We start from the raw sequence: 17521 nt of genomic DNA on the forward strand, positions 1-17521 counted from the left end.
ACATAATATTTATAATATATATAAAGTATTTATGATACATATTATATTTATATCCTTATATTATGTTTAATTATATTATATTCTTATATCCAAATTGCTGAAAGCACAGAATTGCAGAAATGCACGTACAGCTTCCTTCGTATAACACAGTGTAGCCTCGTCTTTTGTTCGACTATAAAACTGATGCACACCAACTAAAAAATTTTGAAGAGGTCAGGAGGAGGAGGTTAGATGAGGAGGAGGTTAGATTTTGATGAGGTCTTTACTGGGTATTAAGTCAACCAGTGTTTAGAGAACCCAGTAAACATCACGTGTCAGCACGCCGTAAAAAGCATGCCATGTGAACAATATGTTGGTACAGTGCTGTTTAGTGATGATACTATTGCCCACGTTGCTTTTGCCCACGTTGCAATTGCCCACGTTGCAATTGGCTACGAGTTGCTTTTGCCCACGTTGCGATTGGCCACGAGTTGCTTTTGCCCACAGTTACTATTGCCCACGTTGATATTGTCCACGTTGCGATTGCCCACGCGTTGATTTTGCTCACGTTGTCATTGCCCACGTTAGATTGGTATATATTTAAATCAGATATTCGAATTGCAAATAATCTTGACCAATTAATCTGCAAATATATGTAATTTTACCAACGTGGGAAGGGGGACGAGGAGGAGGGGCAAAGCCTGAGGGTGCGCAGTCCCCCGTGCCTACACGCTTACTACACAGTGTGAAAAGATCGGGCTTCTCCAATGCGTGCGCAACCACCGCGTGCGCAATCGCAACGTGGGCAATCGCAATGTGAGCAATCGCAACGTGGGCAATTGCAACGTGAGCAATCGCAACGTGGGCAGAAACAACTCTTGGGCAATCGCAACGTGGGCAAAAGCAATACGTGGGCAATCGCAACGTGGGCAAAAGCAACTCGTGGCCAATCGCAACGTGAGCAATCGCAACATGGGCAATATTGACTGTAGGCAATCGCAACGTGGGCAAAAGACTCCCACTCGCGTTGTATGCTAACAAAATGATATCATGGCGTGCTGAGGTAAGCATTGCAGGAGGACCGACAGATGTCGCTACTTTTAATTTGGTGATTCTCCGGCAGCACAATCTATTCTTTTCCTCTGCTTGTCTTTCTTCTTTGTCTAGAAGTGTATCAGCTCCAGCATTGAAACCTTGTTTAGTATAGCCTTGTTTGTGCGGACAATAACCGTTAAATTATTATTATACACATTCGGCAATTTTGTAAACAAAAACATTAAAATCGTATAGTTTACCGGTTTTGATATAAGATAACGGTTATTGCCCGCACAAAGGCTATACTGTGTTGTGAAAAAAATGCATTTTGCAATTTGTGCTCGGCAAGTTGGATATATAATTATATTGGATATATAAAGTAAGTACACACACACACACACACACACACACACACACACATATATATATATATATATATATACATATATATAATGATTTTATATATATTTGGCTTATATATACATTTTAACATAAATGTGTAAGTACATGTATGAATATGTGCAAATTTCTATTTTTAATAAGTTAGTGATATTTCTACATATAACCTCTTCAAAATTTTTTAGTTGGTGTGCATCAGTTTTATAGTCGAACAAAAAACGAAGCTACACTGTATTATACGAAGGAAACTGTACGTGCATTTCTGCAATTCTGTGCTCTCAGCAATTTGGATATAAGAATATAATATAATTAAACATAATATAAGGATATAAATATAATATGTATCATAAATACTTTATATATATTATAAATATTATGTATATTATAAATTTATGTATATTATAAATATTTAATATATTCTAAATAAAGAAATATTTTTAAAATTGTTTTATTTATATTTTAACTGAAAAATCCTAACCTAACCTAAAAGCAGGATAGTTTGGTTTTGTTTGGTGCAAATATGCCTCTTGGACCATAAAGACTAGTCCACACGCCAGTCTGAGTACTGAGTGACCCGTATATATCCGGAGCACTGTATATAGTCATTAAAGTTTATCAGCTGATCTTTTGTGCGAATTGGAGCCTTAGCTTGCTCCGTACGCAACGGAGTTCACTGTATCGAAAGAGATAGGAGTTGATAAGGAATTTTGTTTAGATGATAGGGAAGTTTAGAGAGTTTTAGCGTGGCAAGGATGACTGAAGGTTAGATAGAAATTTTTGTGCTGGTAATAAATTAAAAAAATGCGTGCATAGCACGCAGATCATTTGAAAAGGCTTTGTCGGTAATTTTCATAGGCGGGCTAAACCCGCAGTGAAACAGGTCAATGATAAGCTTGTCAGATTCATCTTTATAATTCGGGCAATTAAAGAATATATGATTAATGTCTTGGCGAGCATGGCCGCACTGACAGGAGGCGGAAACCAAAATGTCCTTGTCTGCCAAATGCGCGTTAACCCTAGTGTAAAAAGACCTGATACGAGATATCAGATTAACTAAAAATCTTGGAAGGGTGTTTTTGAAACACTCGTACCAAGGTTTCCCCAAAGGTACTCCCTTGGCACCAAAATACCTTTTACTTTTAAGTTTTGCTTCTTCGAGGAAGAGAGCGCCGGAGTCATTAACCAAGCTAGAGCACAATGTAAGGAACAAAGCCTTTACGCCGCACCTCTCATCCGGGTCAGGGGCCGATTGACTAAAAACAACCTTAGCACAGTGGTCAGCTCTATCGTTACCACAGATTCCCTTATAGCCGGGAACCCATACAAACTTTACGCGAACGCCGCGAGATTGTAATTTACAGACAAGTTTTTTTATTTTATAAATAACCGGAGGGTGAACACCTCGTGGATCTGCCGACTCCAGACACCTGACAACGCTGAGGGAATCAGTGGCAACGGCCACCAGACCAAAACCAAACTTCTCCACATATTTGAGGGCGCAAAGGACTCCAGCAGCTTCTGCATCAAATATAGATGATAAGTCGTGTACCCGTGCGTAGTGAACTAGATCTGGGTCGTAAGACACAACCGCATATCCAGCCCTAGGTGGAGCACCTCCCACCAAAGCTTGCAGCAAGCCATCTGTGAAAAAAACACGACTTATACCCTTCTCGTTTAAAAAGGTAGAGAAAGAGTGTTGTGAAAAGGGGGAGGTACGTAGTTAAAGGCCGACCTCGGAATCAACTTCGCAATTCAAAAACCTGACTAAGTAGGGAGAGCCAAGAGGACCAGGAAGGGAGAACTTTTCGACTTGACTCGTGAGGGGGGCCAATTTAGCCACCAAATCGAACAGATCAAAACAGTTATCCGAGTAAATAAGCTTCCAGTCTGTGCTGACCTGAGTAAAAATAGGATTTAAAGGGTGACTAGACCGGGATGTAGTTTTACATACATACCTGCCCGTCAAATACATACGTTTGCACGCGAGCGGGTGGATGTTGGTGATATCCAAGAGGACGTTGGTAGGAGTAGTGCGCATGAACCCGCATATTATACGAACGCACGAGTATTGTAGACGATCGAGGACGAGGCTTTCCCGAGCACCAAGGGGGGAAACGACCTGGCACTCCCAATCTAGCACCGACAGTATTAGGCCCTTGAAGGCTGTAGACATGACACTGGAATGAGAACCCCATCTAATACCTGAAATGACCTTCAAGATGTTAATGCGTGAGATCACCCTCTTCTGGCCTCCGACACGTGTCGCTTCCACTTTAAAGAATAGTCCAGCCAAACTTCAAGGAACCTGACTGATCACTCAAGTCGGATAGGAGCGCCATTTAACGAGATTTTGATTTTCTTGCTTTTTATGAGTGACTTAGTGTTCCGAAGAGAATTCAGGACAAAAAAGGTAGCTATCGACTTCTCAGGGGACAGCCTGAGGCCAAGCTCTTTGAGATAAGAACTTAGATTGCTTAGAGAGATGTTGAGTTGTTGAGAAACGTACTCGATGGAAGAATGAGAACAGTAAACAGCGATATCGTTAGCATACATAAGTATGTTGACGGGAAGAGGGAGGACTCAACGGTCGACATATACAAACTGAAGAGCAGCGGGCTAAGTACTGAGCTCTGGGGTAAACCTCTAGTGGTAGACCTACGTTGTAAAGGTATCCCGGAAATATAACCTTCCAAGTTTCTAAACAAGATGACGAAAGATATAAAACCAAGGATCTTGTCTGGAAAGCCCAGAGCTGACAGCATAGAGAGAAGTGTAGTAGGAATCACATTGTCGAACGCGCCCTCGATATCCAGAAATACTGCTCCTGTAACCTGCCGACTATTGTTAGCGATCTTGATTTGCGAAGTCAGAACTGCCAAGTTGTCAATACACGACAGGCCAGTCATTCAGTCATTCAGCAATTGCTGAGCGCTGATTTCTGCTGAACGCAATCATTCTTTACTTTTCGTTGTTCTTTTGTCTTGGACTGTATTCGTTGCTAAGCGCTGATTTCTGCTGAACACAGTCATTTTTTACTTTTCGTTGTTTTTTTGTCTGGGACTGTACTCGTATAAATTTCAACCAATCAGCGACGACAAGACAAAGACAGAAATCCTAGTTATGATGCTCTCTATCGCGGACAGCTCGTACAATGGCAAGGCGCGTTCCATATTATAGTTCAGTGATTGTAACCTCTATAGACTGTTTAAGGCTTGGTTTTCCAACACCCTGACAGCTAGGCCCAGCTGCAGGAACAGAACATTCCCCTCTCCTTTGAACGGGGGAGGCTCTGTGCCCGCGATCTGAACGGCGTGTCGTTTTCGGGAAGGTCGAGAAATCTCCGTTTCACTATCAATCTCCATGTCGAATGTCACGGATAACAGCTAAACCTGACAAACTATAAAATACGTAGCAAAATTCGCAGTAACTTTCCGGAATTAATCGTTATCGCGAGGCAAGATGGCGGCGATGCCCGCCGATGAAACGTGAAATAAGATACACAAAAGAATTGCCGTAAAAACGACAGTTTTGATAATCAAATTGGAGAGTACTCACAGGGAAGTAATATCCGACGTAATTGACTGTCACAGGCACTCGGAATGCAGGAGTGGGCACTAGGAAAGGGAACCGAAGTCTCCGCTCGATGCGTCTGGTGCGTCGTCTCAGATGCAACTCCCTAAAAGCAGGATTTAGTACTGATCAAGACTTGTGTGTTTGCATGATGCCGGCATTCTGAAATGCATTCTTACGCAAAGCTCGTATAAAGTGTTGAGCATAACGTGTCATCGCGATGCTTGCCAGATGGACCTGTATCTAGCAGTCACAGAGACAGCACGCTATGGAAAGCATGCTTGCATAATGCCGGCCTCGTGAGGGGTTGCTGGACCCCCATCGGGCGCCTCCCCAGGTGACGGATAGAGGAACGCTCACCGGCATGCCGGAGGGTACCGGAAAAATAAAATATCCGGGGCGGATCAAAACCAGCATCAAAAGCAATGGACGCAAGGAAACAGTACCCCAGGTGGCAGCCCAGTAGTACTGGAAAATCCACCCTCTAAGGAGGCAGGCCTCATGGATTCTGGGGGGGGGGGCCAATCATTGCTTGAGAAAGGAACAGAAAAGGAAGTGACCAGAAATAATCCTACTCTAAAAACATCAGATGGGATTAAACAAAAAGGACATAACATCTTGATTTCTGGTAGATTACGCTCAAATTCGACCAGTGGAATAACCACCACACGAAAGGATAATAGGATCGACTCAACAGAGCCTGAAGTCGATAAGATTCCCGCCCATGGAGGTAATTGGACAGATGTGCTTAGGAAAAAAAGACCTCGAGATAGCTCTGAAACCTCGACTAAAATCTCAAAACAGAGAAAATTAAGCTCTTATTGGCTAAGCGCTCCAGTTCACACCTCTAACATGTTCGAAGCTCTTGATTCTGAAGAACACACGAATACGGATCCTCCTGTAGATAAATTACCCAAACCACCCCCAATCTACGTGGACCGGGTAGTCAATATGCAACTCCTTACAGAACTACTTAATGAAATTGTCAAGGGAGACTTCGAAATCAAAGTTCTAAGAGCGGATGAAGTTAAAATTCAGCCTAAGACAGTACAGGCTTACTCAATTATCGTCAGAGAGCTCAAAAACAAGGGAACTGAGTTCCACACCTATAAACTGAAGCAGGAAAGAAGCTTCAGGGTGGTTCTTAAAAACATGCACCCTTCGACTAATGAGAAAGAACTAAAAGCAACGATCGAAAACCTGGGTCATCAGGTGACAAATATGTGGAACATAAAGAATAAGATAACTAAGAAACCTTTACCTATGTACTTCATAGACCTCAAACCAAATGCAAATAACAAGCAAATATACGACACTAAGTTTCTCCTGAACTGCCGTGTTATTTTTGAGCCTCCAAAGAGACAAATCCCCCAATGCGCTAGATGCCAAAGGTATGGCCATACACGAAGTTTTTGTTATCGTAAGGCTAGATGCGTAAAATGTGCTGGTGATCATGCAACAGCCGACTGCCACAGAAAGAAAAGATCGGACCATGTTAAATGTGTCCTTTGTAGCGGGAGTCACCCAGCGAACTATAAAGGCTGCTCTGTGCACAAAGAACTACAGAAATTGAAATTTCCCCAGCTAAGACCTAAGAGAACCCCGACCGCTCGGTCCGGAACCCAACCACCAAGACGTTTGCTGAAGCGGCTGGATCAAACCTAAATCTCGGGGAGACTAAGATTAACGCGACTACGCACCTAGAGAACGAGCAACCTAATGAACAGAACCGTCTACAGTCCAACATAGTTAAAGAGTTGCAGGAGTTTTTGCAGAGCTTAATGAGACAGATGACAGCCATCACAAATACGATAGCGGAACTCGTGTCAAAAATAGTGCAATGTGCAATACATTAAAACTCGCCCTATGGAATGCTAATGGGCTGTCACACCGTACAAGCGAGATAAAAATTTTTCTTGCCTCCCACAATATTGACATACTTCTACTTTCAGAGACTCACTTTACTCAAAGAAGCTACATAAACATGCCTTACTATAGCTGTTACTCCACAACACACCCTGATGGAACTGCCCATGGAGGCACGGCAATCCTCATTAAAAACAAAATTAAACATTACCAGACAACTTCTTTCTGCAAAGAACATATACAAGCGACTAGCGTGGTGGTAGAAGATTGGAGTGGCCCAATAACTGTTACGGCGGTTTACAGCCCCCCGAAGCACAAAATCAATTACGAGTTCTTCATCGACTTCTTTAAAACGCTGGGAGATCGCTTCATCGCAGGGGGCGACTTCAACTCAAAGCATGTGCACTGGGGGTCTCGCTTAACACTCTCCAGAAGCCGAGAGCTGCTTAAAGCTATGCAAACACTGGGGTTGAATGCGATTTCAACTGGCCAGCCAACCTATTGGCCCTCTGATAGAGCAAAAACGCCACATTTGCTGGATTTTTGTATAACTAAAGGCTTCTCAGATAATTACATCAAGTGCAAACCTAACTTTGAGTTAAGCTCAGATCATACTCCTGTTCTAGTTACGGTTAAAAGCGCTATTGAAATAAAGTTGCGCAAATGCACGCTCCATAACAGCAAGACCGACTGGAACCACTTTTGGAGTCTTTTGGATGCTCTCCTTAGGCCTAACGTGAGACTAAAGTCTGAGGAGGACATAGAGATAGCCGTGGAAAGGTTTAATAACCTGGTTCAGTATGCCGCCTGGGAGTCAACTCCATTAAGTGAGGAAAAGGATGCTAAGCTAAAATTCTCTCATACAGTCCGTGAAAAAGTGGCGAAAAAAAGGCGATTAAGAAAACAGTGGCAATTCTCTAGATGTCCAAACATAAAAGTTAGGCTCAACCGAGCTATCAAAGACCTCAAGCGCCTACTTGACGTAGAAAGAAATAACGGAGTCCAAAAATACCTACAGGGGCTGGACGCTTCAGCAGCTAACGATTACTCCTTGTGGAAAGCAACAAGGAAGTTAAAGAAACCCAAAACAGTTTTCCCTCCTCTACGGAATGAAGATGGCAACTGGGATACAAGTGACTATGAGAAGGCTGAGACCTTTGCAAACCATCTACAGAGAGTCTTCTTGCCTCATCCCTACGAGGGAACAGCTGAACACGAGACAGAGGTGATGCGCACTCTTGCTGAACCCCCCTCCCAAGAAATTCCAGTAGGGAAATTTCGTAAATCTGAAATTATAGCAACCGTTAAAAAACTGGACCACAAAAAAGCGCCGGGCTATGATCTGATAACTGGTAAGTTACTCAAGGAGCTACCTGATTCTGGTTTCTTATATTTAACGCATCTTTATAATGCAGTCTTAAGACGTAAATTTGTCCCGCCGCAGTGGAAGGTTGCCCAGATCAAAATGATTTTGAAGCTAGATAAAACTCCTGAGGATCCCAAATCCTATAGGCCCATTAGTTTGCTTCCGATTCCATCTAAGGTATTGGAGTCTCTACTTTTAACAAGATTACTGCCAGCCCTAGAAGAGAGGGACCTAGTCCCTGAACACCAGTTCGGGTTTAAGCGAGGCCACGGGACAATCGACCAGGTGCATAGACTTACAGATAAAATTTATCAAGCTTTCGAGGAAAAGAAGTATTGCTCAGCTGCCTTTCTGGACGTCTCTCAGGCTTTTGATCGTGTTTGGCACGACGGCCTATTGTATAAAATCAAAACCAATATCCCCAGCTTTTTTGAAACACTAAAATCCTATCTCAAAGATCGATACTTCCGAGTCAGTCACGGTGAGGCAATAACGAACCTCCGACCCGCCTTAGCTGGAGTGCCTCAAGGTAGCGTTTTGGGACCGATCTTATACTTGTTATACACAGCTGATTTGCCCACAAACAAAAAGGTTACTGTGGGTACCTTTGCTGATGATACCGCCATACTAGCATCCCACTCAGAATCTAAAGTGGCCTCTGCTATTCTTCAAACCAGCTTGAATAACATATTCTTATGGACGAGAAACTGGCGAATCAAGATAAACGGCGCTAAATCAATCCATGTCACATTTGCTATCAGACACGAAACCTGCCCACCTGTCAGCCTAAATAATACAGAAATACCTCAAGCAGAGCACGTAAAATATCTCGGTATACACCTTGATAGAAGGTTAGTATGGCAAAAACACATCTTCACTAAGAGAAAGCAAATGGGACTGCAGCTGAGAAAAATGTACTGGATGATAGGTCGAAATTCCCAATTAAACCTCACAAATAAACTACTTATTTATAAAGTTATCATTAAACCTATATGGACATATGGGATCCAACTTTGGGGTACGGCGTCACACTCCAATATAGAAATAATCCAAAGATTCCAATCCAAAATGCTAAGGATGATCTTAAATGCACCCTGGTACGTATCAAACGAAACCTTACATCGAGACTTGAGCATACCCACGGTGAGGGAAGAGATTGGAATAAGAATCAAGACATATAAAGACAGAATCTCAAACCATCCAAGCAATTTAGCTAGACAGCTAATGACAGAGAAAAGCAATAGCAGGAGGCTAAAGAGGAAGACACCTCGTGACTTAATTACAAATTAAAGCTACGATACTGTTAATGTCTGTATGTGCCACAGGGCACATCAAATACAAGTTCTTTTTTCACGTTCAAACTTATTACTGAATGTCCTAAGTTTAAAGACAGATTGTAATTGCTAGGAGTTAAAATAAAAAAAAAAAAAAAAAAAATAATGCCGGCACGTTGCTATCATTTTGTTTGCTGGGTATTAAAAAAATGCTGAACCGCTGGCAAAAGTCCGCTCAGCTGCTACTCAATCGCTATGCTATCGGGTAAGTGGCGCCATCTCTCGGGACCGAGTCACACCAAAACAAGGATAGATAACATGAGAGAGACAATGATAGACATATGTTTCTCTCTGATGCTTCTGCTAAAATTGTACTAATCGTATTTGGAATTTTTCTTGTCTCACAAGGCTTCAACATTTTTTTGAAGCACTCAAAATATTTGTCTATGTTTCTAGTTTGAGTTAAAGGTATTTTTATTTGGATTTATATGACCAATGTTGCATATAAAGTAAAAAAGTAGTTTCTGTAAGAAATGTCTATAAACTTTTTTTGTTTTTCTTGAATTTTTATGCTTTATCCTATTTTTTACTGTATTTTCTTTATTTCTGGAGAAGCGTTTTTTGTTCCGATTCATAGTTTTCACAAAAAGTTCTAAATACGACATGAGGGTAAAACAGGACGATTCAGCATCCTCTTAAGAGGCTATTGGATACCGACTATAAAGACCTGTAAATCGACGTTTTAGAAACCTAAATTGCTCTAATTTCTAATTTTGTGTACTGCACTACATGAAAAATGCTTCTACAGAAGCACATAAATATAAAAAAGTACATAGTGCTTTTGAAAATGAGTATATAATGCTCTTTTGAACTTTTGTTTTTATTCATAATGATAGCATATGATAACCTATTCTGTCATCACAATATTTTTATTTCTCTCAGTAATTAAGTAGTCAAATCATAATTTGAGTGTCTCATTATGTTCTTTTTTGTCGTACTTAGTGCGCTAATTCGGTGAAGTTTAGAAATAATTTTACATACATGAATATATGGTAAGGTTATAGAAGAAAACTGTAAAGAGAAAAAATTTATCTTGAATTTTGACATTCTAAAGAATCGCACTTTCTTAGCACAATTTATTTATTTTTGGAGAAGCATTTTGGATTTAATGCAGTAAATACGACACAAAAATATTAAAACGTCGATTTACAGGTCTCTATAGTCGGTATCCAGTACCCTCTTAAGAGGATACTATAGAGACCTGTAAATCGACGTTTTAATATTTCGTTTTGTGCCGTATTTACTGCATTAAATCCAAAATGCTTCTACAGAAATAAGTAACTTGTGCTAAGAGTTTGCTGTTGTTCTTTAAAATGTCAAAATTCAGCATAAATTTTTTCTTATACAGTTTTCTTCTATAACCTTATCATATCATCATGTATATAAAATTATTTCTAAGCTTATGTACGTATTTACACTGAATTACAGCAATACGTACGACACAAAACAATCTAATGAAACACTCAGAATATGATTTGGTTGTCTAATTGATGCACAAAAAGTAATATTGTGATGATGTGTATTTGCTACCATATACTATCATTATGAATGAAAAACAAGTTCAAAAAAGCATTATATACCCATTTTTAAAAGCTTTATATAGTTTTGTATATTTATTTGCTTCTGTAGAAGCGCTTTTAATGTTGTGCAGTAAATAAAATTAAAAAATAAAGAAATTTAGGTTATAAAAACGTCGGTTTACAGGTCTCTATAGTCGGTATCCAGTACCGCCCTAAGCGCTTACAGTATGTTGTAGCGGTGGAAAGAATGCACAAAAAAAAAAGTGGCGAGTAAATGCTTGCTGGTGTTGTGCGCATCTTCTCCACGCTGCTGCATGCTGTAAGGGTCTCAAAACTATGAACACTGCCGTCAACTTATAATCAACCGTTGAAAAGTCGACTTTAAGTTAACTTTAAGTCGACGAATAGTATATTATTATATAATTTTCAGTACTCTCAAAATATACTTAAAAAACAACCGACGCAATGATCACAATGAATTATTGACACTTACTGAGACTAGAGGCGTCAGATATACACACAAATGCATAAATATATACGTTAGCGCGATGAGAAATACAATTATGTTTAAGTCGACAATAATTATGTTTAATTTACCTTTCAAAGCCATATCTAATTGTTGGCAATAGTCGACTAGAGTCGACTATTTGCCGACAATTTATAGTCGACTTTTGAAAGTCAACTTTAAGTCGTCTTCTAAAAGTCAACTTAAAGTCAAATTTTAAAAGTCGACTATAAGTTAACTGAAAAAGGTCGATTATAAGTTGACAATTATTCACTCATGTTATATAGATCTCTATTAATAAACAATTATGATTATATTTTTGCAATAAAATTCGGCTTCAATTAGTTTATCTCTTCTAGACCTGGTCTAACTAACACAAACTAGCTAACACAACTACTTATTCATTTATTCAATTTCTTGTTAGATAGCCGCGTTCCGTTCTTGGTAATTCAGACTCGCGTCTTAGGCTTAAAATGGGACCAACGAGTAAAAATATGTCAGATAGAGAAAAATCGGGAAACTTTGTTGGCCTGTCTGCGTTGCCAAACTGTCTCGCTCGACTCGCGCTTCCTGACTTCCTTCTTTGTGTCAATGTGTCGGGATATAATTCACGTTTGCTTGAATGTGTTAGTGCGTCTGTTGCGTATTACCAATAACGCCCGACCGTAATTACAGGCTCAGGACGTAACAAACTGTTTACAACCACTTTTAAATAAAGTTTAAGAAATTGTAAAGAGAAAACAATCGATTTTTTGATAGTTCAACTAAACTTTTTGTAAGGATACGATCTATATAAAGTCGTTTTAATCCTTTCGTTGCTATCGATGCCTGCGAGTGTTTTGAAAGTTTGTTCAAAATATAATGTTGGCATACTAATTCTTGTTATTTAAGTTATTAGCGCTTTCAAGTATTCAACAAATATTAAATGGCGCTAAAGACATCTTTGGTATTTATTATTGACTTATATATTGTATTTTTATAATAACGCAATGCACTTCAGTGTTTCGACAACTTTTATATTTTTAATATTTTCTACAGAATGCGCGCCAGCGAAAAGTTTCGTCGTCTGTAGCATTAGTTACAGCTAAACGTCTATCACGCGCGCTCTGCATTAATCTTTGCTACAGCAAAAGAATTAAGATGATGTATTATTGGTTCCAAAGCCTCTAAACTTAAAATGATCTTGAATTTAAATAAGATCTAACTATAAATATCGATCAAAGATTCTAAATAGCATCTTTTTTGAGCAAATCTTTAACAAAAATTATACTTTGATGTTATTTTGTAATACTAGAAAATTAATTCTATAAATTTCTTGATAGGTTCTGACAACTGTACTCTTCCGTTTGAGCTACCAGTTCGCATAAATTTTATTTACGAGATATCAGGAATTCAGTCGTATGCGCTATTTTGCGTAATTCTAATGCCATCTAGCACATTTATGACCATCGGTGCGACTGCGGCGGACAGTGTCTTCGTTTCTCTTACGTTTTATCTGTGCGGTCAATTATCAATTATTGGCTATCGGATAAAAAACATCAATTTTAAGTCATCTAAGTATCATTACAAGATGAAAGCTCTGGCGAAGCGTCACGTGCAGCTCTTGCGGTGAGAACATCGATAAAAATTGTTTTTGTTTCTTTTTAATCGTGATGTAAACCAATTATCCGATATAAATGTTTGAGAATTAAATATAATTTAAATTTAAAATATTTACTTAATACTAATTAATTTTTTTAAAAATATATATATGTATACAGGGTGTCCAACAATTAGTGTATAATCTTTCGTAGGCAGATAAGGGTAAAACTGAGTCGAAAATTTTCGAATCTTGCAAAATGATATAGGACTTTTCGACTCAGGTTTACGTCTTCTACCTGCCTACAAGAGATTATACGTTAATTGTTGGACACTTTGTATATATATACAGGGTGTCCCATTTTAAATTACGCACCTGAATATCTCGTCAGGGGAGCCACCAATCCAAAATAACCCTTACAAAAGTTGTTGGGTTCGGAGGGGGACATTGGATAGTGACCTTCAATTTCACCTTGACCTTGACCTTCAAGGTCATTTGACAAATTTTAATATACAAATTTAAGTTACTACCTTTACAAAATCATTAAAAAAATGAAAATAAAATTTTAGAAAATAATAAATTAACACACACCTTTGAACAAAACTAAAGTTTCACATTTGTTTTTTTTAGTGGCACGGAATTAGGTAGGGTACATTTGTTCAAACCTTATTATATATTCAATATTATATATTCAATATATTCCTTATTATATATTCAAGAATCCTGACCTTTTTGGAATACCTTGTATATATATATACATGTACGTATATATTTTTCTTAGCAATAGTTTTAATTCTTTGAAGCGTCTATTATAGTTTGTTTTTGGTTCTTGGCAAAACGATTAAAAATAATCTATTTTGAAATTGTAGAGTCTTAGAATTTCTTTTAGATGTTCTTTGTGTATCATGTATTTTAATGAAAACCATAAAACAAGCAGTGTGTTTATGCAAGTTTTTACAGATTAGCAAGCGTTTTAGCAGAAGCATTTAGTTCACTGATGTTTGTGCAGACAGTGGGTTTGATTTTTTCTCTTTGCATCGTAGTGTATCAGTTACTTATGGTGACGTTACTAATGTTTTCTTTTATGTATATGTATATATTTCCTAAGACATTAAATTACTTAAGATGATGCTGAATCGTCTTTTTTTACTGGCATTTCTTATTTTGCAACTCATTCTGCACTCATTGATCGACATAAAAAACGTTTCTCCAGAATTAAAGAAGATATGCTAAAGAAGTGGAAAGTTTAAAAGGATTCAAGAAAAACCAAAAAATTTTATGGATTGTTACGACATAGTCCACATTTTCATTTCATATACAAAATTGGCAGTATGAATTTAAACAAATGCTATACTTTCCATTTCTAGAGACATAGACGATCATTTTGAATGTCCTAAAAAAAGATTTTGAAGCTTCCCGGAAAAAAATAAATTAGATCCTAGAACTTAAATTTAAATAGATATAAATAATTATAAATAGATCTAAATAGATATAAGCGGATCTATGTAAATTTACTCTTTTATTTAATATTAGATCTTCTTTAGATTTACTCACAAATCTACTATATTAGATCTATTTAGATCTACTTAAATCTAAGCAGATCTAAACAAATCTGGAGTGATTTAATATAGTAAATTTGAGTAAATTCAAAGGAAATCTAATATTAAATAAAAGTGTAAATTTACGCAAATCTACTAACTTATATTTATTTAGATCTACTTTATATTTATTTAGATTTAATTTATTTAGATTTAATTTGAATCTAATTAGATCTATTTTTTCCATTCTGATATTTGATGCTTTCGCGGTGTGTTGTATTAATATTCGTAGATGTTTTTCGGGTTTGAATCGCATTATCATTTTTGGCAAGGCAACGATTGCTATGATTTTTTTTTTGACCAGATCGACTGTTGCACAGATCTTGTTCGTACAAAAAATTTTTGCGCAGATTTCAATTGCGCATGTATGATGAACATTATTGCACATGTACCATATTACACAGATATCTTTTTTGCACAGAAGCATGTACTTATTTTTTATTATAAAAGTCATTTTCTTGAGTAAGAATAACAAAACTATTCTTGTCGTTTTCTAACAACTTGTTAACAAAGAAACTTTCATAAATAGACCATTATTCTACGAGAATTATTAAAATAATACATTTTTATGTCATTTATGTTTGTGTTGTAAGCGTGTGGACAGGAAAGGCTACGCCTCTCTGCACCTCCCTCGAAAAAGCTTAACCTTTTTTTTCCTTTTTTTACAAGAGGAAATCTTTTATGAATACCCTGACCTGTAAGGCCAGGGTTATGTGAGACTTGCCAAAGAGGATCTATTTTTATCTACTAAAATCCCTTGAGGCTCCTCTTACGCACTGGGAGGAAACCTGGAAAACCGGAAGGTTTTCACCAGAAGGTATAACATCCCGGTTTCCCTCCCACGCCTAGGTGCTAATCACTTAGCACCGTCGCGCAGACAGGAGAGAGCCTATCTCCTCTTGCCGACTTTTACGTTCGCGTGCAATGTCCGAGAAAGCCCTCACTTTTCCGGACTGCGAATCTCGACTCTTCTTTCTCTCGCTCGCCATGGAGAGTCTTAGAGATATCTCAACAAGACGAGGGAGAGAGAAGTCTCTGATCTGTCTCCGGACCAGAGGCTGACCCTGGCGTAAACGCTCCGTGTCTTTCTTAACCGCCATCACCTTCTCGCAAAAGGCAAGGGATGCACGCCATCTCTCCAAGTTCCCGACTGTCTGCCGAAAGATAGACGGGAGGGATACGTCAGGGCCAAGCGCCTCGCGCAGGGCCGCTCTCTCTTTGTCCCACCTGATGCACTCTTCCAGAATGTGAGCTGCAGTGTCGACTGTAACTCCGCACTGCTCACACACCGGAGAGTTCTTCTTAGCAATTCGGTGCAGAAATGCCCAATTGCTTGGGTTGACCAAAAGGTTATCTACAGATCTAAGAGGTCCACTCAGTCTTTAAGAACTGGCTCTACTGCTTCTGGGACCCTCTGTCCTGGGAGGAGCGGACCCTCTGTCTAGGCGACGCTGCCATCGTAGCACCACGAGTTCGCGAGCTCCTGACAGCGTTTGCCGGACCTCCTCCGGATTCAAATCGCGGCCGGCCGCGCGCGCTCAATCCAGGGCTGCTTGTCCGGCGGAGTACAGTTCCGCGTACTCATTCGCCAGCAGGTCGACAGGTAGAATCCTCGCGAGAACGCGGACTTCAAAGCCGCCGTGCGGTAAGCGCGCATCACCGGCTTCCCACAAGACGCTGAACCGACGCCAACGAACGTTTCTCGTTGCTAGGACATTGCATGAAGGAAGCCATTTTTCTTCATAGCTGATAAGCATACGGACAGAGTCCGGACCATTGCTTCCCGCGCGTTCATTGGCTTACATTTATTAATTACCTATTCAATACCTATTGCGAATTTTGCAAAATAATATATAACTTTTCTATTTAGATTAACGTAATCTACTTTCACATTTCGGTTTGATCAAAATTTTTAGGACACCCTATATAATCGTATACACAAAATACATAGATATAATATAATATAATAATAATCTAATATAATTGTATTTATATAGTATATAATTTTTTAAACAAGACTTTTACACATTTATTACACATATATATACATATACATGTTATTTGTCAACGTTAAATATTTAGTAAATGGTCAATAGTTCTACATTTTGATAAGAAAATTTAAAGAAAGAGTAGTTACATTATCGACACGACATAGTTACAGTATAAAGAATAACCAGTAGGGTCACTCCTGTCGGAACCTTTGATGTTTCAGTGGCGATAGGCGTGGCCTATTGCCATGTTGCGAGTGATGCACTAGCATGCGAAATTTAAAAGCAAAAAAAGTATTTTTAAAGAATTTATTTATTACGTCAGACATATTTTTCAATAAACAAAAATTTTTCAGTATTGTAAAAATAAATTGTCACAGAATAAAAATAATCAAACACAAAATATATAAACGATCATAAGAGCTCTACGTTGAGTGTTTGTTACGGAAATATGTATATACAATATGTATTCTATTGCATTTACGTGTAAATAAAAATAATAGAAACAGATTTGTTTTACAAAGATAGTTTTTACATAAAAAGTTACAAATTTTTTACAATTAATCTTCTGTCTTTAGATCAGGGACTCGGACCGAAATGAAATTTCGGTCCGTTTACGGTTACGGTCTGATGCTGTACCTGATTTTCGGTTTCGGTTTCGGTTCCGGTCCTTTTATCAATAACGGTGACCGTAACCGTTTGGATATCGATTTTTTTCGGTTACAAGTGTTTAAGTATCTATTGTTAAATTTATAATGAATAAAAAAGATAATTTAATAAAT

At 38.5% G+C, this 17521-nt stretch overlaps 1 protein-coding gene across 1 annotated transcript in view; it reads left to right on the forward strand.

Moving 5' to 3' along the window:
• The window catches only part of LOC109860518, a 45416-nt gene that overhangs the window by 20819 nt on the left and 7076 nt on the right, over positions 1 to 17521 (forward strand). Inside the window, exons 2-3 of the mRNA XM_020439647.1 lie at positions 12897 to 13182; positions 14114 to 14213. Of these exons, the coding sequence (XP_020295236.1) occupies positions 12897 to 13182; positions 14114 to 14213 (386 nt within the window). The remainder of the gene's footprint in view (positions 1 to 12896; positions 13183 to 14113; positions 14214 to 17521) is intronic.

Source organism: Pseudomyrmex gracilis, unplaced genomic scaffold (genome assembly GCF_002006095.1).
Source record: "Pseudomyrmex gracilis isolate BER0280 unplaced genomic scaffold, ASM200609v1 scaffold_401, whole genome shotgun sequence".
NCBI classification, from domain to species: domain Eukaryota; kingdom Metazoa; phylum Arthropoda; class Insecta; order Hymenoptera; family Formicidae; genus Pseudomyrmex; species Pseudomyrmex gracilis.